General features: G+C 39.4%; 1 protein-coding gene across 1 annotated transcript in view; it reads left to right on the top strand.

Annotated features, from left to right (window-relative positions):
* The window catches only part of LOC119421485 (choline transporter-like protein 2), a 66,885-nt gene extending 45,176 nt beyond the window's left edge, over positions 1 to 21,709 (top strand). Inside the window, exons 2-22 of the mRNA XM_037688837.1 lie at positions 4,177 to 4,225; positions 4,303 to 4,376; positions 4,483 to 4,567; positions 6,110 to 6,194; positions 6,365 to 6,478; positions 6,574 to 6,634; positions 6,811 to 6,934; positions 8,173 to 8,256; positions 8,348 to 8,460; positions 11,122 to 11,253; positions 11,338 to 11,437; positions 11,675 to 11,767; positions 12,626 to 12,710; positions 12,828 to 13,090; positions 13,170 to 13,264; positions 13,362 to 13,465; positions 16,113 to 16,186; positions 16,262 to 16,332; positions 16,613 to 16,701; positions 16,846 to 16,930; positions 21,530 to 21,709. Coding sequence (XP_037544765.1) covers positions 4,177 to 4,225; positions 4,303 to 4,376; positions 4,483 to 4,567; positions 6,110 to 6,194; positions 6,365 to 6,478; positions 6,574 to 6,634; positions 6,811 to 6,934; positions 8,173 to 8,256; positions 8,348 to 8,460; positions 11,122 to 11,253; positions 11,338 to 11,437; positions 11,675 to 11,767; positions 12,626 to 12,710; positions 12,828 to 13,090; positions 13,170 to 13,264; positions 13,362 to 13,465; positions 16,113 to 16,186; positions 16,262 to 16,332; positions 16,613 to 16,701; positions 16,846 to 16,930; positions 21,530 to 21,636 — 2,087 coding nt within the window. The 3' untranslated portion in view covers positions 21,637 to 21,709. The remainder of the gene's footprint in view (positions 1 to 4,176; positions 4,226 to 4,302; positions 4,377 to 4,482; positions 4,568 to 6,109; positions 6,195 to 6,364; positions 6,479 to 6,573; positions 6,635 to 6,810; positions 6,935 to 8,172; positions 8,257 to 8,347; positions 8,461 to 11,121; positions 11,254 to 11,337; positions 11,438 to 11,674; positions 11,768 to 12,625; positions 12,711 to 12,827; positions 13,091 to 13,169; positions 13,265 to 13,361; positions 13,466 to 16,112; positions 16,187 to 16,261; positions 16,333 to 16,612; positions 16,702 to 16,845; positions 16,931 to 21,529) is intronic.
* Positions 21,710 to 24,980: the final 3,271 nt, after the last annotated feature.

The following is a 24,980-nucleotide window of genomic DNA, read 5'->3' as shown; positions in this document are numbered from 1 at the left end:
ATCAGTATTAAAACAATTAAAGACCTGAAATATTTCAGTTGGTGTGCAATGAATCTGAAATATATGAAAATTTCATTTTTATCATTACATTATGGAAAATAATGACCTTTATCACAATATGCTAATTTTTTGAGAAGGACCTGTAGAGCCGTCAGCTTTACCCGTTCAGCTCCCTGGTATAATGATGAACGGGGACACTTGAAAACGATTGGACGTGCCCTTGAGCATCTATGTCAGCTCTGGACTCGCTGTTACATCATTAACAACAGCCCTGGGAACTCCAAACAACTTTTTTCCACAGTAAATCATCTCCTTAAACCCAAACCCCCCTCACTTACAGAAACAACTGATGAACACTGTAATAACTTTATGGACTTTTTCCATAACAAAATTCACATAATCTGGTCTGCCCTGATAAACTTGGTAGTTTCACCTGCACCATTGTACAAGCCCCATGATAACAATCCTCAAATTCTTCGATGTTTTACATCAGTCTCCGAGCAAGAAGTGACAGCTATTATCAAAGGAATTAAATCCTCTTCCCCTCGATCCTTTTCCCACTGCTCTGCTGAAAAGAAACATCTTTCATCAGTCCTTTTATCACGTCTGTGATAAACCTCTCCATCCAAACTGGTTTTGTCCCACCTACCTTGAAAATGGCAATCATCAAACCTCTTCTTTAAAAGCCCACCTTGGATCCAGCCCATCATGTCAACTATAGACCAGTTGCCAACCTTCCATTTTTGTCCAAAGTACTGAAAAAACTTGTGGCAGCCCGTCTACATGACAACCACTAATAATATTTATGAGGTATTCCAGTCCGGCTTTCGTTCAGCTCATAGCACAGAGCTATTTTGGTTGGTACCCCACATCAAACTCACTCAACATCTATCTCTACAATAATCTTCTCTGGCCAAACCATTCCCTTTGCTGATACAGTGACTAATCTTGGTGTAAGATTTGATTATCATCTTACATTTGAATCCCATATTAAAAATATTTGCAAGACTTCATATTTTCATCTGAAAAACATCTCCAAACTCCGTCCATTACTCTCCTTTTCCGATGCAGAAAAACTTGTCCATGCTTTTGTTTCCTCTAGACTGGATTACTGCAATGCACTTTTATGGAATTCCATCCAAGCACATTCAAAAACTTCAATATGTACAGAACAGTGCAGCCAGGATTCTGATGGAACAAAGGAAATATGATCACATCACCCCAATCCTTAAATTTCTGCACTGTCTTCCCATTTCGCTACGTATTGAATACAAGGTTTCCTTACTCACCCACCAATCCATTCACAGCAATGCTCCACACTATCTTAAAGAACTGCTCACTGCTCAGACATCAACACGATCCCTCCACTCCACAAATTCCTATTCCACAAATACAAGCTTCACCCTCCCCGGACAAAACTGTGCACCATGGGTGACAGGGCCTTTTGTTCTGCTGCTCCTCATCTGTGGAAAAATCTCCCTGACCATCTAGGGATACCCCAGACTACAAAAAGTTTTAAGAAAGGACAGAAGACCTTTGTATTTAAAAGATTTTATAGTGTGTAAAAGTATTTTAACCCTGCAGTTTTTTATTTTATTTTATTTAGCTTTTAACATTTTTTAGTCATTTTTTAGTCCACATTTTATTCTCTTTAGATATTTTATAATATAGCACTTTGAGATTGTAAAATGTAAAGTGCAGTATAAATTGAATAAATTATTATTATTACCTGTTGTCCAAGTCTAGCTTCCACAACTCTCTCCCAGATCTTCATGGTGTCGCTCATCAACTTAATTCTCTTGTAGTTCCAAAACCTCTGTACATCACCCTTGTCCTTAAAAATGGGCACCAGCACACTTCTCCTCTATTCCTCAGACATTTTCACACTCTCAAAAATTCCAATAACTGATTCAAAAACCTCACTGCCATATCTCCTAGACATTTCCATACACATTCCAAATTTCATCCCCACTAATCTTTTCTACTTCCTGGTCCACCATTTCTATAATCTCTATTCTTCTCTCCCTTTCATTCTCTTCATTCAATGAATGAAGATCATCCTTCCATATCCCAATCACTCTCTTTGATGGTTAGAACATTACCATTCCTATCTTGAACAAGCCTAACCTGCTGCACATCCTTTCCAGCCTGATCCCTCTGTCTCGCCAATTGTCTTTCTCGCCCTCCTTAGTTCAGCTTCCCACACAACTCATACACCTTCTGTTTTGCCTTAGCTACCTCCCTCATTGTCTCCTCTCTTCAGATTCAGGTTTGGTTTATTTGTAAAATGCAAAATTAACATAAGGTCAACAATGCAATGAAATGCTTAGGACGAGAAGAACCATCTCGACTCCTCAAAGAAAAAAAGAAATAATAAAGCATTCAGCAAAAATACTAAAACGTACTGTAATACTACAAAGATACTAAAACAAGGTGCCAAAAGTGAAAGAGAAATGCATTTACAGTTAGCAGCAAGGTTCTTTCTGCAACATGGTTCTGTTCTGTTAGCAGCGTGGTCTTGTTAGCAGGTCCGGTCAGCAGCTTGATTGTAATGAGGACTGCAGCAGCTGTCCTCACAGACCACAGTCTAGAACCGGGTCCGGCAGACAGAGCGCATCCCAGGTTTCCCCACGAAACCAAACGAGTCTGTAGAGTTCAGTCCATGCAGGCAGATGGAGGTTCTTGTTAGCAGCCAGTCCTCTCACTGTCCCGTTTTTTCTTGGCTTCCTGTACTTCACTATTCCACCAGGTTTCTTTATTATCTTTTCTTTGTCCAGATGTCACACAAAGTATCTTTCTTACTGGCTTCTCTAATCACTGTTGCTGTAGTACTCCAGTCATCTGGAAGTTCATTATCACCCAGAGCCTTTTAACAGCTCAATGGGACATGGGCCTGGGGGTCGTGACCTCAGCACTCCTTTTAACCACCTAACTTGACACTTTAAGAGTTGCTACACTCAGTTCTTCAGCATTCCTACAGCTATAACATGAACTGGTAGATTGCTGTAATACAACAATGTATTTAAATGTACTTAAAACCGTTTAAAAGTTCTGAGCTTTTTTGAGAATAAATTCAAAACGTTGAAAGCATTTTTTTTTTAAAGAAGTTATTTTAGATCATACATTACATGTAAAGCTGTACACAAATCATACATTGTCTCACATTTCCTAATGGTTTAAGCTTCTTTATGAGTTGGAGAACAATAATAGTGATTTAAGATATTTATAGGCAAATGTTTTGAAAGGACAACACACTGTAAATTTGTGAGACCGTTATTGTGAAGGATTGTAGGAAATTGAGTTACATTCAGCAGGAGTAATCATATTTTGATTTAATCTTAAAACTTTAAAAGCATTTTTCTTTTTTATGAGTGGCTTTGATGTTTTTTGATCATCTTTAGTTTTGAGAACTAGTTAAGCCGGACCAGATTCACAAACTAATGTCTAGACAACATGGGGGGCCAAGCCCAAAATGGCTTATAGCCATTGTTAAACAGCATCAGTCTCAGAAATTTCAAAGCAGTTCATGCAAATATAATTTTAATATACAGTCGTCAGGTTTTGATTATGTAATTTATATAAAATTATATAATTCTTTTCAAAAGCAGTTGGTGGCAGCAGCAGCTAGCTGTAGCACTAGCATGGCAAACTTCTGCAGGAATTGAACATTTCTGTTTAGTCAACCATGTTGTGTGTAATTGATGGTGATGTAAGGTTTTAAGTAAATGTTTGCATGAATAGTCTTGGCTGTGTTTATACTGTTTGAAAGATCTCAAATTGGAAGAAGAGTTTCATAGATCCATTGAAGACACGTAAGCCATTGTTTATACTCGGAACACCACTTCAAAATGGCTGAAATGACTCTTTATAAAGCTCAAAACTTGTTTTTCTTGACTGCTCATATTTATTTACATGATTTCTGACGGGTAAAACTGTGTGAGCATTGCTTTGAAAGACCTGACCATAAAAACATAAGAATAACATTTCATTTCATGAAAAGATGAATCAGATTTTCTTGGAAATGGAGATGACGGAAACATTGAAGCTCCTTGCCGTTACACTTTAACGTTTCTGACCAGACACAACATGATTGTTCATCAAATGATCTGTTCTAAATCTGTTGCTTTTAGTACAGTTCTCTCTGTGATGTATTAATGATTTTCTTGTTTTATGCAGGCGAGCCCAGAAGGTATGATGCCTCCTTCAAAGGTCCACTCCACAACAGGTGAGTCTGACTTCACCACTGATGGTGTGGTTCCCAATGAAAGGTTTCTTGTTCATCATTCATCCTCTCCATTTTAGGAGCTGCACAGACATCGCCTGCTGCATCCTGTTTGTCGTCGCCATAGTGGCATATATAGGTGTTGGAATACTCGGTAAGGATTACAGATTTATTTACGTATTTAAGGAATGCATCATATGAGCTTTGAATGGATTTATGTGTGTGAGTGTAACATTAACATTCAGTATTTGTGCTTGCAGCCTGGTCCCATGGTGACCCGAGAAAGGCGATCTACCCCACAGACAGTCGGGGTCAGTTCTGCGGGCAGGCTGGCACTCCACTTGCGTGAGTTGACGTTCCATATTGGCTCAGAGATGGAAACTGCTACTGGTTTGAGGGTCAGCACAAACCAAGAGTGGTGTTAGACACAAAGCCCTCCCCCCCAAACTTACACACACCACCACCCAATTGCACCCCTAATGCATACTCATCCATTTAGTTTTTGCTTGGGAAAGCTTGGCGCTATGAAAAGTGCTCCCACTTTATACTGCTTTGCTCATGATCACCAATGCCGCACTCATACTGACAAAATAACTGGTAAACATGACAAATTAGAATATTTCAGAGGATATTTACTGATGTAGACTAGAGTTGCATTCGGGCCTAAAAAAAATCTCTTGTCCCGGCACGAGCCCATCGCCATTTTGTCTGAGCCCGACCCGACTACTTAATTGTAATTAGAGGCAGAACCTGAAAGAACATTTTTTTTTTTTTTAATTAAGCTTTTTCTGCTTTTGTAAGCAAATCAGTTTGACATGATAGTTAAAAAAAAAAAACGATTTAAAAGAAAGGAAGATATAAGATTTCAGCGGATTATTCTAGTTATTATAATATTATAGTTATTATAGTTCTTAACGGTCAGTGGACGAGCGCGGCCGATGATCCGGTTGTCCATCTGAAGCTTTAGACTTTTATTTTTTTATTTTTTTACCTCTTTCAACCGGCCGGTCGGACCGGAGTGTGCACCTGACACACGTTCACCTGACACACGTTCACCTGACACACGTGCACCTGACACACATCAGCAGGTTTCACTGAGCTGGATTTGTAGAGTGACTTCTCCCACGTTTATCTTTTGTTTAATACTGTCCAGCTCCATTATGTCACTTGTTGTAGGTTAATTGCAAATCTTCAGATGTGTGATAAGAGCAGGGCGGGCGGGGCCACATGTGCAGTTGTTGCGCAATGCGCAAGCACTACTTGCTTTTCACAGTCTGATTAACTGCTGCGCTCCATTTTATTTATTTCTCATCCTCAACATATAAACTTACTGCCTCCTCCTCTACAAGTACATTAACACAGTTTTATATTGTACGTTCTTATTTAGTTTTCTTTGTGCTATATGATTTGTAAAACCGCATCAAAAGCCAGATTGGACAGACCCGTCTCGCCCATCAAGCACATAATTTTGACCTGACCCGACCTGAATTTCGGGTCGGGCACGGGCTCGGGTCAGAAATCGCAACTCTAATGTAGATATGTGCCAAACAATAAAGTACTACGTGCGCTGCTTGGCACTTCACCACCATAAAACAGTCGCTTCATAATTTAAATATAGTAAATAAGTAAAATTTCCACGTCCAAATTCATATTTTTCTGCCTCACAATCAGTGTTTTGTGCTCTGCAGGAAATTCAGACATCCAGTTGTTCAAACCATGAATTATTTTTAAAAGTACAAGATGGTTTCAATGATTTTCAGGCAAATTTCTTTTAAATAAAAATGCCAAATGAAAAACAGTCCCTCGTCTTAAAATTTCTGTTTTTGATTTGCACAGACTTGTAAATTGTAGTTCCAGTTTGTATTAATTCTCCCGTCATATCATCAGGAACAAAAGTAAATTATTCTACTTCAACATCATGAAATGTGCCAGCCCCATGGTGCTGCTGGAGTTCCAGTGTCCGACCACACAGGTGTGAACCCTTTACATCCTTTCTGCTCTAGATTTTGTTATTTATTTCCTGAGGCTGTGATGGCTAATTTTTTATTATGCAGTTGAGACACACCACTGCTTTTTTTGTTTTCTTCTTTGTTCATCATCACATTAATGTTACCGTGTCCTTCTTTAAATGCTCATCCTCAGATGTGTGTGGAAAAGTGCCCAGAAAAGTTCATGACGTTAATAAAGGCAAACGCCAACACAAAGGACTTTGAATACTACAAACAATTCTGCAAGGAGGGAGTGACGCAGTCAATGGTGAGCTGCTGCGAGAACTGGTCTTATTTTATTTTATTTTTTTGGTATCATTCTAAGTCGTGATGTATTTTTTTATGTTTTGTGTCTCTGTTCAGGGTGCACCAAAAATCCTTCAGCTTGGTCTCTGTCCTGCTATGCTGCTACCCAGCAAGTCCTGTGAGTTGAACTTCTAAAGTACAGTATTTATTTATATTCCAAGGCTCCGTATTAATGAATTAAACTTGTGCTGTATACATCCTGCTGTATAATGTCTCTGAAGCTTTAGCACTTCATGAAATCAGTGCTAGTGTTTATTACATTTGACAGTTGTGTTTTCCTCCGATGCCTTTCAGTCACCCGAAGGTGCTTTCCAGCTTTAGGCTTGAAGGACGGCAAAGTCACCGTTGGAAACAACACTCAGTTTGACGATGGCTCTGGAACCATGAAAGATGCCAAGGACCTCATAGACGGAGTAAAGTACGTGGATCTGCTGTTACAAGGAAATATGCTGACTGTGACAACTTTAATGCCACGTTTACACTAAACCAGATAGTTTTAAAAACTCGGATAAAAAAAAAAAAAAGACTATTATTCTGCATCTGTAACTTGTTCACACTAAGAATCTTTGGCAGGAAAATTTGAGCTTTCAAGTATAAGAAAGATTCTGTAAAACTAACTATTACAGGTAATGTACAAATGTAAACCTGTCACGGCTTTTTTTAACTTTTAGATGAGCTGATGTTTATATAACTGAAATATTTTATATTTGACACTGACGGCCAGTGCTTAATCTGAGCTGGATCCTGCCTGAACAGGATCTGGGATCTTTCTTCTTTTGACAGGGTGGGTTCTGGTAACTGTTTGGATCCGGTAACTCTCAGGCTTACTAATGATAGTTATGAACAAATTTGGCTGCCTTCACAGATTAAAACCTATATTTGATATGTAATCTGAAAAAATATTTACATACGAACTCATTTTAAACTTAACAGCCACTTACAAGCTTCCTAATATCACATCAGAGCTGCTCCTTCAAGTAAGCATTTCCACTTCTACCCTTAAAAAAATCTCCGCCCCTTAAAGTACAGTCATGGGCAATTTGATTCAAACACGCACACAAAAAAAATTAAACTGCACAACAAAATTGCATATCAGTTTTACAGTTTAAGTGGGTCATTAATAAAATTGATTTATCAAAAATACAAGAGAAATGTTTTATGGGAAATGTATTTTTGTAATGTCATTTCGTACATCACGTATCAAAACAACGGCGCCAACTTTTCAAAATAACAGCGATCAAAATGTCAAAAAGGCAGTCCAGTTTACTTTCATAAAAAAAAAAGTTTTCTCATTGTAAAACAAAACAACTGAGAATTGAAACGTATGAAGGCAGTGGCAATGAAGATAGTAGTGGAGCAGGTATAAGAATGCATGAGAGAAGTGGAGCTTGCTCTATTCACACAAGGAGAGCTGTTGGTCAGGCTACTTCTTCTTGCTCTTTAAAATAGTTGTTGAATCAAGTGTTAAGAAATCTAGGTAAATGGAGAGGTTTAACAACCCATTAAAATACACCAAAATGCAGGAAATGGCATCTACTTTATTCAAAACTTTCTGGGGGCGGACCCCCCCCCCGGCTATTTGCCTTCTGCCATTGTTTGGTTTACAAATTAAGCCCTGCTGACGGCAGATAAACACTCAGGTTTGTCCATTTTTAGGAATGCCACTGTGGTTATCGAGGCTCGTCAGACGGTCATGAAAATCTTTGAGGATTACACCCACTCCTGGCCCTGGATCATCCTGTGAGTTTTTCTCACTCTATGTTCTGGTTTCTTTTATTTTATTTATTTGTTTGTTCACTCACACTCTCTGCTTGCTCTCTACTCTTTGCAGAGGGTTGGTTATTGCCATGTTCGTCAGCTTGCTCTTCATCTTCCTCATGCGTTTCCTGGCTGGCATCATGATCTGGATCATCATCATATTGGTGATAGCAGTGATAGGATACGGTAAAATCCAAAACACGTGATTCCTTTGTATTCCTTTATACTTTCCTGTAAATAACTGTAATCTGACAGCCTCTTTAGAAACTAGTTCAGAACAACTGACCAGAATTGGTTTATTAAATCCTGAATATCCACAAAAAGATGAGTAAGGGTGTTGGGGTACAAAAGCAAAAAATTGTGAAATGGACAAAAAACTTTTTTAAACAATTTGCAATTGATGACTGGACATGCTTCAAAAATTATTCTTCATAACAAAACAATCAGGATTGATGAATGTTCAAAACTGATGAACTAAAATCAGCTGCAAACACACAGTCTTTATTTTCTCACCCAACACATCTAAAATAATCATTGATAGGCTAAAGTTGGCAGAAATATAACTAACCATTTTGTTCCTCAGAGAGGTATCTGTCATTATTGTAGTAGCAAAAATAAATCTAATGAAGACCCCCTGCGATTGTTTGCCAGCAGTCCCAGTTAGATACTTCCTTTGGTTGTTTAGTCCTTTTTTTATTTTATTATAAAAAAATTAAAAAATGACCGTGTAAATGTGATATTGATGCATATACAGTAGTCCCTCGATACTTCGCAGTTCGTTTTTCGTGGATTCGCTATATTGCGTTTTTTTTTTAATTTTTTTTAAAGTAAGACAGGACATGACACATTTGGCTGATTGATGGATGAGTCATGGATTGTTTATTTAAAATAAATTATTTTAAATGATTTTGTACCATGTGTGAATCCCACAAGTGCAGGGGGAAGCTCCCTCCTGCAGCTGATCAGCTGATCTCCTTCTCTGCCACACACATTTCTCCTGCTGCAGCTTTGTGAAGGTTAACCCTTTGCTGTCCAGATGTACCGATCGACTTTTATCTTCAAACTTAAAATTCAAAGTATGTCACATCGAAAAATCATCATAACCACAAAATATAAAAGTGTTAAGTTTTTTTCAAATATTTTAGAACTTCTATGTTCAGTTGTTGAAGTATAATTGATAAAAAGTACATTTCTGCTCCGTTCTGCAGAGCTGAAGCTGTGTGACATCCTTTGATGTCCTGCTGCACTTCTCTTCTCTACAATTTAAATTTAAATACTGTAACATTTTAAATAAACAATCCATGCTGCATGGATTGTTTATTTAAAATGTTACAGTATTTACATTTAAATTGTTTATTTAAGGATGGAGATTGGGATTAACAGGTGATGAGCGTAATTACAGCCTGGCACATGTCATGATAAAGTTTACTGAACTTGAACTTGGACTACTGTATCTCTACTTTGTGGTTTTTCACTTATCGCTGGTGGGCGTGGTCCCAAACACCCGTGATAAATGAGGGACTACTGTATCTGTATGCATTATTTAACGTTCAAACTTTGTCCAGCTGCACAAAACCTTAAATTTAGGATTTTTCGGTGTAGAACTGGTGTGGTCTGAACGAGACAAATCTTTTTTTTATTTTTAATGTATTTTCCAAATTCATTCAACCTTTATTTAAAATCCAACCCAGGTCTTTTTACTGAATCAGACACGTATCCAATGTTTATCAAAGCGACTGCAGTCTGAACGGTTATGACTCATTTCATCCGACTGTTACATCAGTGAGGTAGAGGTCAGCGGATCAATCCAAGTATTAATAATAATGATACAACCTGGTGCAGTTTAAATCATGGGACTCTGCACGTCTTCAGCTACAGAACTGAAGTCCAGCTGCTGCTTCTTTGTTGTTTTTATTTCTTGTGTCCCGGAGGCCAGGCTGATTCTGGCAGATCCTGATCATCCACTCCATGGTGAGTTCAGGTACTTCCATCTGGATGTAGGTATCTGCTGCCCAGATGTAGAAGGAACAGACTGAAGAACTCATTCATCCCTGGAGAGATCAGGGTTCTGAATGAACAATGGTGATGTGTGTATTGTTATTTTAATGTCTCAGTGTCAAGTAGAGATGTTTTATCTGTCTACAGACTGAAACAAATTGCTCCTTGGGGATAATAAAGATGAACTTGACTCGATGACAGAGAATCTACAGCAACATATGAAACAATGTTGGTGTCAGAATGTATCAATACTAACGTGACAAGATCGATACTTGAGTTTGTTTTTACCTTCAGTTCGTCTCTTTCGTTCCAAAATTACAACCTGTGCCAGAGTAGCCATCAAGATGCCAAAATAAATGAACGCTGTCGGACAATGATGTAATTGTTTCTGATTGCACAACTTCAGAATCACATATGCTAACACGTGTAGCATCCATATTTGCTTCCTTAAACACAGCGTGCTGTGTGTGATGTCATATTTTCTTCTGTGCACTGTAAAAGGTTCATGCTGGAGTTTGATGGAGGTCACGTTTTAATGATGATCTGAACCACCATGGAAAAAAAAAATCAGATCTGAGCAAAAGATGGGAATTGAACATTAGGAGCTGCAGTGTGAACGTTGACTTAGTGTCACTTCTAAAGTTTGTCAGTACACATTAATGTCGAGTCCTTCAAAATCTTCATTACCTGCCATCTAAACATCCTCTGACTGGATGCTGAAAAGCACGTACAGGTGGTCGTTCTTGTTAAATGAAGCACATTTTTCTTCCTACAGTTTCTTCTTTTAGCCCCTTCATTAAAAACATCAATTAGTTATCATCATGAAACGGTTTGTTTTGGTGTTTTTAGGCATCTTCCACTGCTACATGGAGTATGCTGCCCTGAAGGGACAAGCAGGTGCTAATGTGACGCTACAGGAGCTGGGCTTCCAGTCGGACTTCACGGTCTACCTGCAGATCAGACAGACATGGCTGTCCTTCAGTCAGTGCACACCTCACGTCTACGTGTTCTTCAGGTGCTTTTCAAACGAGACGGTCCTTCAATCTCCTCCTTGATGTCTTTTAGTGATTATCCTGGCCATCGTAGAGGTCATCATCATCCTGCTGCTCATCTTCCTCAGGAAGAGGATCCTCATTGCTATTGCGCTCATCAAAGAGGCCAGCAAGTCAGTATTCACAATAGAACATTAAAAATGTAAAGAAAATAAAATGATAAAGTTAGAGCAAGGATTGTTCCAACTTGGTAATAACTTCAGTATTATGTTTGGTAACGGTGTAAATAGTTCAAGTAACGGCACAAACTCCAACATGACTGACCATGAGAATAAATGTTACGTTTTTGTCTGGGATGTCTGCAACAACCAGAGATGTTTACTGGTCATTTTGTTCTTTTCTGTCTCCAGAGCCATTCGGTATGTGATGTTTTCCCTTTTTTACCCACTGGTCACGTTCTTGTTCCTGGCAATCGTCATCGCCTACTGGGCTGTAACTGCTGTGTATCCTTTATTCACTTGGTTTTTCTGTTGATCTAGTTTTTAACATTTATTTTAATGTTAAAGATCATGTTTCTTCAACCCATGTCTTGAGTACTGCCTGCAAAAGTTTTTATGTGCCCACAGAATTATTGTTTGTTTAGTTTATATTTATTTAATTTTAAATTTAGTCCGACATTTTCTCTTCCCTTACAAAACAGATGTGATCTCAGTGGGATTTGCCCAACTTTGGCACAGTTACTGAAAGCAGCAGCTCAGGGGCCGAACATCCAGTAATTAAAGTCATTATGTAAATAAGCCAAGTATTAGTTGTTGTTTTTTTGTATGAAGTGAACTGGATTGAAGTCGCCGCCAGTGGAATAGCCCTGGACTATTGCATGTAACCCAGCGTGGGCGTAGTCATGGCAACAAGCCTGGAGGACAGCATGCTGTCACAGCGGGGATTAATTTAAACATTCACCTAAATGTATGTTCAAGGTCTTGATGGAACATTAACAGCGTGACAGATTTGTGCAGGATATGTATAAAAATGCTGATCTAAATGGCTGAACATCATCGTTTCTCTAAACGCTTGATGTGCTCATTCCTGCAGTATCTTTTTAGAGTGAATCAATGAGTTCACTTCTACACGATTTTATCCGACATGCTTTATAAGCACAAGTTTAGTTTTAAAACCTTTGGGTTAACGTCATTGTACGTTTTCGAATAGTTTAAAGACTCAAACGTTTATTTTTTTCCCCCATTGATTCAAATTAAAAAGTGTTGCATGCAAAATAGAACTGTGTGTACAGGAATACCGATTCACTGAAAGTCCCAGTGATCTGATTGTCATCGACTTTAAGCCTTGACGGAACACGTCAGCTTCTTGTCGACGTCCAACGAGGCCATCTACAAAGTTTTCAACTCGTCTGCCTGTGAGCACTCCAGGGAAACTTGTGATCCAGCTGTAAGTTTTTAACTTCATTCACATCACCGCAAATTATAAAAGGCCATCTTCAGCGAATCACATTTTTATCTAACTGAGCGATGAATATTTAAATTTTGTGTGTGTGTTTTACGTCAGAACTACTCGATAAGCACAGTGAAAGCACAGTGTCCTGACTCGGAGTGCCTTTTTGCCTTCTACGGTGGAGAAACGGTTTACCACAAATACCTGATCGGCCTGCAGTTCTACAACGTCTTCCTCTTCTTCTGGTGTGCCAACTTCGTCATCGGTCTGGGTCAGATGACTTTAGCCGGGGCCTTTGCCTCGTATTACTGGGCCTCTTCCAAGCCAAAGGATATACCTAAATTCCCCTTATTTTCTTCCATGGGCAGAGCGCTCAGGTGTGCAGTCATGTGCTTATTATTGTAGCCTTTTCATCTGACTTCCTGCGTTTTTACTCATGAGATTTGTACATTTTAGGTATCACACGGGAAGTCTGGCGTTTGGTGCTCTGATCCTCTCAATCGTTCAGATCATCAGAGTTCTTCTGGAGTATTTGGACCACAAACTGAAAGGTCTGAAGCTTTCTGTAGTGTCAGCGTTTTGTAGATGGGTAACGAGAATACATGCACTTGGTTTAGGGTTTACTGTACAATCTGTTTGAATTTGCAGGAGCCCAAAACAAGTTTGCAAAGTTCATGTTGTGCTGTCTGAAGTGCTGCTTCTGGTGTCTGGAGAAGTTCGTCAAGTTCCTGAACAGAAACGCCTACATCATGGTGAGGACTGGACCACAGAGGAAAAGAAGCAGGTTTAGAACCGTAAAAAGTCCCTCAGCAAACTCCAGATGTACTCTCTGTACCATAAAGGCGGATGTTTCGATGCACTTTTCTGAAAATAATTATCCGTCAGATAAAGAATCTGGTACCGCGACAGATTATTTTGCAAACTCAAACGCACACAGCTCGAGACGAAGCACCTGAACGGTATTTGGTGACACGGCAAATGTCAAGTGCACCAAATGTTTTATTTTTATGTCTAGTTAAATCAAATTTATATAAAAAAAAAAAATTGCTGACTAAACTGATCAAGTTCAAAATCATTTTTCAGTCGTTTTGAGATGGGTTTTGTGTAAATGTAATGAATTAATATCTTACCTGTTGTAGATATCTCTTAGAACAACCTCAGTTTTAGAGGATTAGTTAAATTTCATTCAACCTTTATTTCTACAGGTTAATCCCATTGAGCCTCGAGGACTCATTTACAGGAGAGACCTGATTTAACAAAGAATGATGACAGCAATGGATAATGACGACAATAGGCGGTCATAAAATAGGCATACAGGTTTAAATTCCTCTTCTTTTTTTTAACAAAGCAAAACAAAATGGCAACCAAAAGGACAATCAAGAGGAATAGTAGCGAGAGAGAAAAACACAGATTATAAGGCGATTTAGAAAACTAAAAACAGGAACATGTCTGAATTGGTTTTTGCCAGGAACTTAGCAGATGTTTTAAAATCACTTAGAGAGGTCCAGGCCGAGAGCTTCAGATCTTTTTGTAAGATATTCCAGGAAACGGGAGCGGAGTAGAAGAAGGCCCTTTTGCCAAATTCAGTTCTCACTGAGGGAACACTGCAGGTAATGATGTCCTGAGAGCGCACGCTGTAGCTGCACTCACACAGAGACATGTAGGAGGAGATGTATGAAGGCAGCAGACCATGAAGTGATTTAAAGATGAAAATGTACCAGTGAGAGAGTCTGCGTGAAGTTAATGATGTCCAGTTGACCAGTGAATACAGGTTGTGACAGGACGTATGAGCTGAAGGTTAGTCTGAGCAGAGCCAAGACCCGATCAGATTTGCTGTTAACACAACTCTGACCTTGTAAACTGCTATAAATGTTGGTCTTCTCTATCACCACCAGTTGTGACTTCATAGGTGTCACATTAATTACGTGTGAAGGGGACGTGTTGCGCGCCAGCATTATGTTAGTGCCGGCAGTTTTTGACTGCGGTGGTGGTTGGGAGGATGTGTGAGAAAAGCGGAGCGTGCTCTTTTCACACAAGTAGAGGTTTTGATCAGGCGGCTACTTGTGCTTAGCACAGTGGCATGTTGTGTTACAACTGAAACTAAGTCAGAAATAAAATAAAAATTAAGTGTGCCCCTAAAGTTATTGTTTATGATAAGTTGTCACATTATTTTCATTATCATAGTCATAGAAGTGAGTTTAAAAACAGGATGATGCATTTTTGGACTAGTTGAATGAGGAATCTGTCTCTAAAATAGTTAATTGAATCAAGTGTAGGTAAATGTAGATGTTTAACAACCTGTTGAAATAGATCAGATTGTACCCCCCCCCCCCCCCCCCCATTACAAATGTTTCTGATGCCAGTGTGTTATTCTGGCAAAATGCCATAAAAATCCTGGAAGTTCCTCAGGATGCACCAAAATGCTACACTTCAAATAATCATATTATCCCATGTAAGCTAATTCATATAACGTGAAAAAGATGATAATAATAATAATGGTAGGTGAAACAATTATGACATGAACCACCATAAAATCTTTGACATGGAGCTGTTTTAAGGCGTAGGCACTACTCTCTGGTCTTATGTTCAGACTAGCCCTTAGCTCATCACTCCAGTCAGACTTGAAGTTTTTTCTTCGAACTGAGGCCGTTCAAAAAGCTATCTGCGCCAGGTAAGATATCGATGCTTAACTGTTCCACAAGACCCCTCTTCAGAAAGGATGAAACATCCCTTTAAGGACACCAGAATGGCTGTTTAAAATAATTTAATAAATGTGATGAGATGAATATCATCACTTAATTCAACATGTTAGAATTAGGGAAGCTATTTACAGTCACTTCTCTTTGAACATAACCAAAACTAGATAAATTGCATTTCCTGTGTGAAGTGTGAAGTCTTATTGCTGAAGAACTTGCTGAAAAACAGCTTAAATTAGTTTAAAAAACAACTGAAATGTAGCTGAAATGGAAGAAAGAGCCTTAATTAGGAAAATAAAGCAGAAAGAACACGTATTTGCTGAATTAGGCTGAAAGAAGCAGAAATTAGCACAAAATTTGAAAAATTTCTGAAAACAAGCTGAAATGAGCCACAAACAGCCGAAGACTAGATAAAAACAGCTGAAAGAAGCTTAAATTTAGCAGAAGGAAGTTGAGAGCACATTTTTGCTGAAATAGACTGGAAAAAGGAAAGATGTACAGAAGAAGTATAGTAACCGGAATAATACATATATACAGGATCACAATAGTGTGAATGCTTAATTCACACTGTTATATTCTCAGCAGTAATTTAATCTGTTTAGTTTAAAACCAGGTGGATCTGATCTAATTTTTTCCTCCGTGTTGGACGCCTCTCTGTTGCTGCATCGTTGTCTTGGTTGTAACTTGCACATTTGGCCTCTAGGTGGCGATTTATGGCAAAAACTTTTGCACTTCTGCCAAAGACGCCTTCTTCCTCCTCTTGAGAAACATTCTCAGGTGATTATAAATATTACCTTGAACTGTTCTTTAGATAATTTCCAGTCTAATACGAACCATTCCTTGATTCCTCAGGGTTGCTGTGGTGGACAAAGTGACGGACTTTCTCTTGTTTTTGGGGAAACTTCTCGTCGTCGGGCTCGTCGGTCAGTCTGTTTCATTCACGTGTGATGCTCAGGCTGTAAATATGTAATTTACAACTTTACCTGGTGACATCTAAATATAAAGTCTTGCAGGACTTAGCTTGATGTTAGTTGATGTCTACCTGTTGCTGTGGTTGTAAATTACAACCTGAGTATTTTTGAAGAACGGCTGAAGTTAGCTCAGGATAAATCTGATGTGTCTGAAGAATAATAGAACTGAACTGCCTTTAGACAGGAGTGGTTTTTAATGTAGCCCTTCTGATCATGTTATCTTCATGCTCAGGGGTCTTCGCCTTCTTTTTCTTCTCTGGGAGGGTAAAGGCCTTCCAGGATACAGCTCCTAATCTCCACTACTACTGGGTGCCCATCCTGGTGAGAATAAGAGGACTTTTTAAATATGTCTCACGGAAAGTAGCATCACCTGATTAACGTTGGGTCAGATACAGTATATGTTTGTTGTTGTTTTGCTTGTGAATATCTCCATGGAAACACTATAAATGAGTTTTTCTCCACCAGACTGTAGTGATCGGCTCGTACCTCATCGCTAACGGATTCTTCAGCGTCTACTCGATGTGTGTGGACACACTGTTCCTCTGTTTCTGTAAGTGTTTTTATTTATTTAAAGCGTCCCCACAGTTTTAATCAGGAGATGTTTGTAACAAAGCCTAACCAGCGAGTCGTGTTGAAGAAATGTTGGCGTGAAGCTTCTCTGACTTCTCTTGGTTTGGGGCTGCCACTAATTCTTAATGGCTTGGTTTTATGAACAGGTGCGCCTCGCGTACATTTCTGCTTCACTTCATAAATCTGGTTCACTGTTACTCTTTACCTGAAAGTTGCTTGTTGATGAACTCTAACCTTGCATTGTCTGTGGGTGCTTTTTCTTGCTTGCGGTTTGACTTTCTTTTCTTTTTCTCTTTTTTTTTCCTCCCTCACTTCCCACAAATCACCACCTTCCATTTCTCTTCTTGTTGCCTCCGTACCTTCATTTTGTCTTTACTAATCATTAACACCCACACACACACATTAAGGTGAAGACCTGGAGCGCAACGACGGTTCGGCTGCTCAGCCTTATTTCATGACGCCGACTCTCCGTGAGATTCTGTGGAAGGACGAGGCGGAGGGTCCGTCTGCGGCCTCTGCTCAGCAGCTCGATGAGGACGCCCAGCTGAAGCGAGAGCCGGAGGACGCAGCTTAGAGACGAGGACTTAGAGGCACAACGTTTAGAACCGTCTGGTTTTCAGCCGGGCTCCAGTCGTCCAGCAGGACATTGAAACCGCTCAAACACGTCGCCTCAAAGTGGCAAGAATTTACGGTTACATTTCAGGAAATGCAGCCGGACGTTTATTATTTTTCACGTTTTGTCTTTTGATGCGTAAATCAAAATGGAAAAAGTGAAACAAAAATGTTGATCGTTTGTTCAACTCTGCTCATTCTTTGACACTACAAGGAAATAAAACAAAACAGGTGATCAATATAAAAATCAGACTGCTTATAAAAGGGAAATGTTATATTTGAAACAATCCTTCAGATTTCTTTTGAAGTGGGGTTCAGTGGAGAAATTACGAATGGTTAATATCTTACCTGTTAAAGCTTTTTGAACATCCTCAGCTTAAAGAAATGGTTTTATTTCTGAGTAGACTGATGAGGGCAGCACGGTGGATCAGTTGGTAGAGTTGATGCCTCTCAACGAAAAGGTCAATGGTTCAAATCTCGGCCCCTGGTACCTTTCTGCGTGGAGTTTGCATGTTCTCTCCGTGCATGCGTGGGTTTTCTCCGGGTACTCCGGTTTCCTCCCACAGACCAAAAACATGCATGTTAGGCTGATTGGTAACTCTAAATTGTCTCTAGGTGTGAGTGAGAGAGTGAATGGTTGTCTCGTTTGTCTCTGTGTCTCTGTGATGGACTGGAGACCTGTCCAGGGTGTCCCCCGCCTCTCACACAGTGATTGCTGGATATGGGCACCAGTGATCCCCTGACCTAAAAAGGAAGAAGTGGGTTAAGATAATGGATGGATGGATGGATGGATGGATGGATGGATGGATAGATGGATTGATGAGCAAAGGGCTAGTCTCTGGGCTTATTCCTGCTGGAACAGGATCCAGGAACTCTTATTTTGACAGGGTGCGTTCCAACAACAGTTTTCTTTGATCTAGTAACTATCAGGCCTACTACTAATACGGTTATGAACAAATTTGCCTCGAACAAATAAAACTTTTCCACAAACACTCATTTCAAAGACAACAACCACGAGCTTCATAATATCACATCTGCCTCTTCAAATGAAGCATTCCCGCTGCTTCTAGCCTTAAAAATCATCTCCGCCCCTCAAAGTCCAAATTCATTGCACGTTTTTATTAAAAAAAAAACCTAAAAAATATAAGTAAGCAGCACAACAAAATTGCAAATCAGTTTTATAGTTTAAGTTGGTCATTAATAAAATTTTGATTATTTATTAAAAAAATGAGAATTATTTGATAGGTAATCACGTACATCTTGATGTGCCACTTTGTCCAAATAACATCGATCAAAATGTTGAGCACAGTCCAGTTTCATTTTGTACACAGAAGACCAACGTAACAATGGAGACTTGAATCGCATGAAGACAGTGGACGTAGAGATGTTTAACAACCCATTAAAATACACCAAAATGCAGGAAATGACATCTACTTTATTGAAAAATTTCTGGGGGAGGACCCAGACCCCTCCATCCCCCGCACCCCCACCGCCCCCCTGCTACTTGCGTTCCAGTTTACAAATTAAACCCTGGCTAGTCTCATTTGAACAAGGCCTAAGTTTGCTGCAGTCAAACAGAATAAACCAGTAGTTTAAGTCCTTAGTGATGCATTGCTCTATCATTCTGGCAGAAAGGTCATATTCTCCCAAATATGTCCCAGGCTGCACCTGAAGTGCTACAGCTAGCTGCTGCTGCCACTGTTTGCTCTTTCAAATTTCTACGTAACAAACTAATTTAAAGTTGATGATGATATAAAAGTTTAATAGGTGGCGTTTGCAAGATTCAGTATGAACTTTTTGAGATTTACACAGTTTTAAGATAACGGTCAGTTTTGGTCCAGGGCTAGCTAAGACTAGCCGCTAGCTCGTCAGTCCTGTCAGACGTCGCGGTGAAGTCGTTCAGTTTTCTCTCTTAAATACGCTGCTAAAACAAAAAAAACGTGCAAATTTGCTTCACTGGCTTTCTGAAAACACTTGTGTAGAGCAGCAAAGTTTAAAGTTCACCATCTGCTGGATTTATTTAGATCTCTTGAATAAGTTAAACGGAAACGATATATTGGACCATCTCTATTGAGCTAACGTTAGCTTAATTCAGTTTGCCAACTACAGATAAAACTCGACCCTTTTTCTGCTGAAGCTCGTGATTATCTGCTTTTTATCAACAGTTACTAAAGTTATAAATTACAACAGCTGGTTAAATTATCTCTCAAACCTGCTTTATTTAATTACCAGCTGAGCCGACAACGTGTTGGCATAGAGGCTTTTAAAAACCACAGCACGTCATGATATTTAACCTTTATTTAAACGGGTAAATCCCATTGAGCCTCGGGGACTCATTTACAAGAGAGACCTGATTTTAACAAAGAATGATGACAACAATAGACATTGATTAAAAGTTCATACAGATTTTATTTATTTATTTATTTTTACAAATAAGATGACAAAAAGAGTAACAAAAACAGCTAGATTCTAAGGTGAATGTAGAAAACTAAAAACAGGAACATGTCTGCATTGGTCCCTGCCAGGAGTCCAACAGATTCTTAAATCCACTTAGAGAGGTCAAGGTCGAGAGCTTCAAATCTTTTTGTAAGATATTCCAGGAAACAGGAGCAGAGTAGGAGAAGGTCCTTTTGCCTAGTTCAGTCCGCTCTGAGGGGACACTGCAGGTAATAATGTCCTGAGAGCGCACGCTGTAGCTGCACTCACACAGAGACATGTAGGAGGAGATGTATGAAGGCAGCAGACCAAGAAGTGATTTAAAGATGAAAATGTACCAGTGAGAGATTCTGTGGGAAGTTAATGATGTCCAGTTAACCAGTGAATACAGGGTGCAGTGGTGGGTACGATAATCACAGCCAGTTATGAATCTTAGTGCACCATGATAGACAGCATCCAACATCTGCAGGGTGCTTGTAGGAGCGTTCATGTAAATAATGTCACCGTAATCAATGGAGGGAAGGAAAGTCACAGATACAAGGCGTTTCCTAGCATTCAGGGTTAGACAGGATCTGTTTCTGAAAAATAAACCCAGTTTAACTTTCAGTTTCTTTATCAAGTTTTCCACATGGAGCTTAAAAGAGAGATGTGTTGACCAAGATACCCAAATATTTGTAGGAATCAACAAACTCAATGGAGACACCATTTGAGGATAAAATCTGAGGAATAACTGCTGGGACCAACTTCCTGTTTGAAAAAGCATCCCTTTGGTTTTGTTGGCATTTAGGACAAGTTTGAGGCAGAACAAATCAGTCTGGATGATGTTGAATGCAGATTTCAAAAGCTGGAAAGCCTTAGCAACAGTTTTAGCTCGACAATAAACAACTGTGTCATCAGCATAGAAATGTATGAATGCATCAGGGATGTTTTTACCTACATTGCCTATGCAGATTGTAAAGAGGGTGGGTTCTAAGACTGAGCCTTGAGGTACACCGTTTAAATTGATGATAGATTATGGGATGGAAAGTTTCTCTTCAGACGAGCTTTATTTTTTTTTGAACTCATAAGATAACATTGCACTCTGAACGTGCTTCTTTACAGCGATGGAAACTGTTCAGGCAAGCTGCACACTGCATGAATAACTTTTTTTTATTTATGTCTCACCGTTGCTGCCTTTTTAACATCATTACTTTTAGGAACCAGTAAAACTTTCAAACCTGCGTCGTGCCTTTTACAGTAAGCTTGGATCATGAGTTTGATCTGCTCCGTAAAGCACTTTAATTATTAAACTAAGCCATATTTGAGTTTTAGTCTGTATAAATGTTTTATATTTTGTAGCTCTCTACAGAACTGCCCAGTGAACTGTTCAGTCGATAAATGAAGAGAAACTTTAAGTGGAAGCTTTGTTCAGATCTGCCTGAATTATTGATTAAAGCTGTTTTTTTAAGTTTCCTCTCATTCTGCCTGCATGTTTGTTCACTACAATGATTTTACTGCATGCTGTTAATATGATTTAAAAAAATCTTTCCAGTGGAGGATCTTGAGAGGAACGACGGCAGTGAAGAGAAGCCCTACCTGATGTCTGAGGACCTCCGCAAAATCCTGAATAAGAAGAACAAGACGAGCCCAGCTCAGTAGAGCACTTTACTGTCTGTGAGGTGACGCTGTGGCCTGCAGGGGACGATCAGATCCACGTCCTGCCAGGATCCTGAGTCCTCGTCACCTTCGTGACTTGTTTCTTAAAGCTTAGGATTTTCAGATTAGTGGATTTTAAACATTTTAATGTTCAATTTTGAAGAGAAAATATTTTTAGCTTTTTTTTTTTTTTAATCTCGGAGAAGCGACATACTTCAAGTGTGTGTTTTTCTTCGCGTGTATGTATTTTATGATGGTATACTTGGCTTTAAAATATGGTTCTGTGCTTTTATCCATGATGTTTTTTTCTTGTGGTGGTAAATGTACGCATGTGGCCGAAGCGTGTTGGTGAGGTGTAGTTGATGCTTTTATAGAGCGTGACATCAGATGCTGTGGAGCTTTAAACGGCAACCGTTAATGTAAATGCACAAAGTTGGTGTGCAGAACTGGATTCGGGTGTTTCCTGTATTTATGTGAGATTTTCAAATAAAACTTTTCTAAAATATTTTTCAGCTGATACTTTATCTCTGCTGCTTTGTCATCACTCGTTACTACTGAGCATCAAATTAGGGAAAGTATATTTTGACAAATAGATTTTAGTTTCTTATATTTTACTCTCCAGTGGTCAAAGTTTACTAGTTAATGTTTTAAATCAGTATTTACACATAAAATTATTGATTAGTACTTGAGCCACTTGAATTTGAGAACAAAGGATAAAAATGAGTAGCAGCGTTGTAAAAGCCGTTTCTTTAAATCAGGCGTGTTTAGACAACAAAACATCTTAAACCTGCAGGACTGTGGCCCCCGATGACCAGGGCTGGGGCCCCCTGACCTGCGAGTGAAATAAAGATGTTTGTTTGAACTCGGCTCTAAGTGGATTTTTAATATACTGGTTTATAAAAGTTATCCTTGTTGTGCGCGTGCCGAGGCCACTTCTGACACAGAAAATACTTTGAATGTTTTAGTTCAAGTTGATGCTGAAACACGTAAAAAATGTATTGTCTGAAAACAATCTGCAGATTTTTAGAGAAGAGTAATGTTTCAGAAAAAGGAAAGATGATGCCTCCACAGCAAACCTGCAGAGAATCGTCCACCAAAACTCACAGCAGGTAAGGAGAGGATTAACTAGAGAAGCAGCCAAGAGTCCAGAGATGACCCTGACGGAGCTGGGCAGCTCTTCTGGAGAAGTGGGAGAATCTGATCTGAATCAGCTGTGAGCAGGAACAAGAGACTGGAATGCTGGTAATTTATTTGTGTGGAAGAAGGTGCTGTGGTCATGAGAAAAAATCAACTTTATTTAAGGGCGACACGGTGTTTGAGGCAAATCTACCAAAACTCACTGAAAACGCCATCCCTGCAGTCAAGCATGGCAGTGGCAGCATCATGCTGTGGAGATGTCTTATCAGCAGGGACTTGGTTCAGAGTTGAAGGAAAGCTGGATGTAGCAAAATGGAGACGTTCCTACAAAGAACCTTTGAGTCTTCCAAAGATTTGAGACAGGACAACGACCCGAAACACCCTGCTGAAGACGCATCCACTGGTTTATGGGCCTGAAATGATCCAAAGCCCAGACCTAAATCCAACTGAGATGCTTTGATATAATTATGTTGGACTCCAGCAGCACCCATCCAACATGAAGGAGCTGCAGGAGTTTGGTCAAAAATTCTGAGGTTGGATGGACCAAACATGGAGAAGAACCAGAAGCTGCCTGCGCATTAGACATCACCCGTAGCTGCTTTTAATTAAATCCTCATTTAAAACAAATTTGTATTATTTGGTTTTTGCTACTTGTTAACTGTTAAGTTTTAAGGTTTTATTGTTTCTAGTGTTTGTAATGAATTGTATGTTTTATTGTAATGTTGTGTACAGCAATTTGTTCCATTAAAAACTTTTAAAGGATTTGATTAATAAAGTTGAGTTAAAGTAATGTTGAAGTTTCTCAGCTACCCAAGCCAGCAGCCATGCTACTGGTCCAGTGGACAGACACTTGCTAGGTCCATAAAGGAGCCAGGAACAAATGAAGCTGCAGTAAATAAAAGAAAATGCTGTGAGAGCACAACTATTAAAAGTATATTCACAGAAGATCATTTATTGCGCAGTGTTTACATCTGCTGTCCTTCCATCGACATATTCATGAAACAGTGTACACATGTTTTTAAATAGACGGTTTGCAGCTCAAAAGATTGTTTTAGTTTAAAGTTAACACTTTCACTCAGTGAGCTGTCTGTGATGTAATTTCACTTTGCAGTTTCTGTGAGGCTTTATTTCTTTACAAGATGCAAAAAAAATCCTCTATGGAAGTGAAAAATAACCAGAAATGTGAGTTTTGGATAATATTTTGTTCTCATTTAGATTTAAATGAAGCGCCTGAGGAGGAACTAGAAACCTCCAAACAATGGTCCTGAGGAGGAACCATAGAAACCTCCAAATGATGGACCTGAGGAAAAAACACATAATCCTCCAAATGATGCACCTGAAGAGGAACCATAGAAACCTCCAACCAATAGACCTAAGGAGGAACCATAGAAACCTCAGAACGATGGTCCTGAGGAGAAACCATAGAAACCCCCAAATAATGTACCTGAGGAGGAACCATAGAAACCATGGATTTATTGTTCATTTTTTGGACTGATGTTTTAATTCAGTTCAATTCAATTCAAAAATACTTTATTAATCCCAAAGGGAAATTATTTGTTGTTGTAAATCGTTATCCTCATTTCATTAAGAGATGTTATAGATACTGATGGCTGTAGACAGGAAGGATCTCTTGTAATGGTCCATCCTACAGTGGATCCTAAGAAACTGGCCGCAGATGCCATCCGATCCGTCCACCCAGACTCAGCAGGCCTCTTGATTCCCCCAGGCTGTAGGACCGCCCAAATGCTGGGCAGAACTCCTCCCAGTGCGATGGCCACTCCTCCCAGCAGCCTGCAGAGCTCCTCTTCGCTGCAGACAGCCAACTGTAGGTGCCGAGGGACGATCCTGTTCTTCTGCTGTCATGAGCCGTGTTTCCTGTTAGTTCCAGGATCTCAGTAGTCAGACACTCGAGCACAGCTGGCAGGTTGATGAGAATGCATCCACAGAACATCCTTTTCAACTCATTTGAGATTTGGGGCTGTAGTTGAGATATTATTTGAGCTTTTGAGATGTTAATCAGCTGCTCCTGGTTGTAGAAAACTGCCTTGTTGCCATGGTTACGCATCATAACAAATGTCCAAAACTAAAAAAGTTTCAGTAAAAATCCTTCCAGCTGCACAGCATCTGATACCAGAGGAAACAATCATCCAAAAAATGTGACTTACATCCAGAAAAACAGTAATTAAAGTTTCCAAAAGCAAAATTTCAAA

Source organism: Nematolebias whitei, chromosome 15, assembly GCF_014905685.2.
Source record: "Nematolebias whitei isolate Nwh7 chromosome 15, NemWhi1, whole genome shotgun sequence".
NCBI lineage: Eukaryota > Metazoa > Chordata > Actinopteri > Cyprinodontiformes > Rivulidae > Nematolebias > Nematolebias whitei.
The sequence above is the reverse complement of the archived record's forward strand: the minus strand, read 5'-3'. Positions and strand labels throughout refer to the sequence as shown.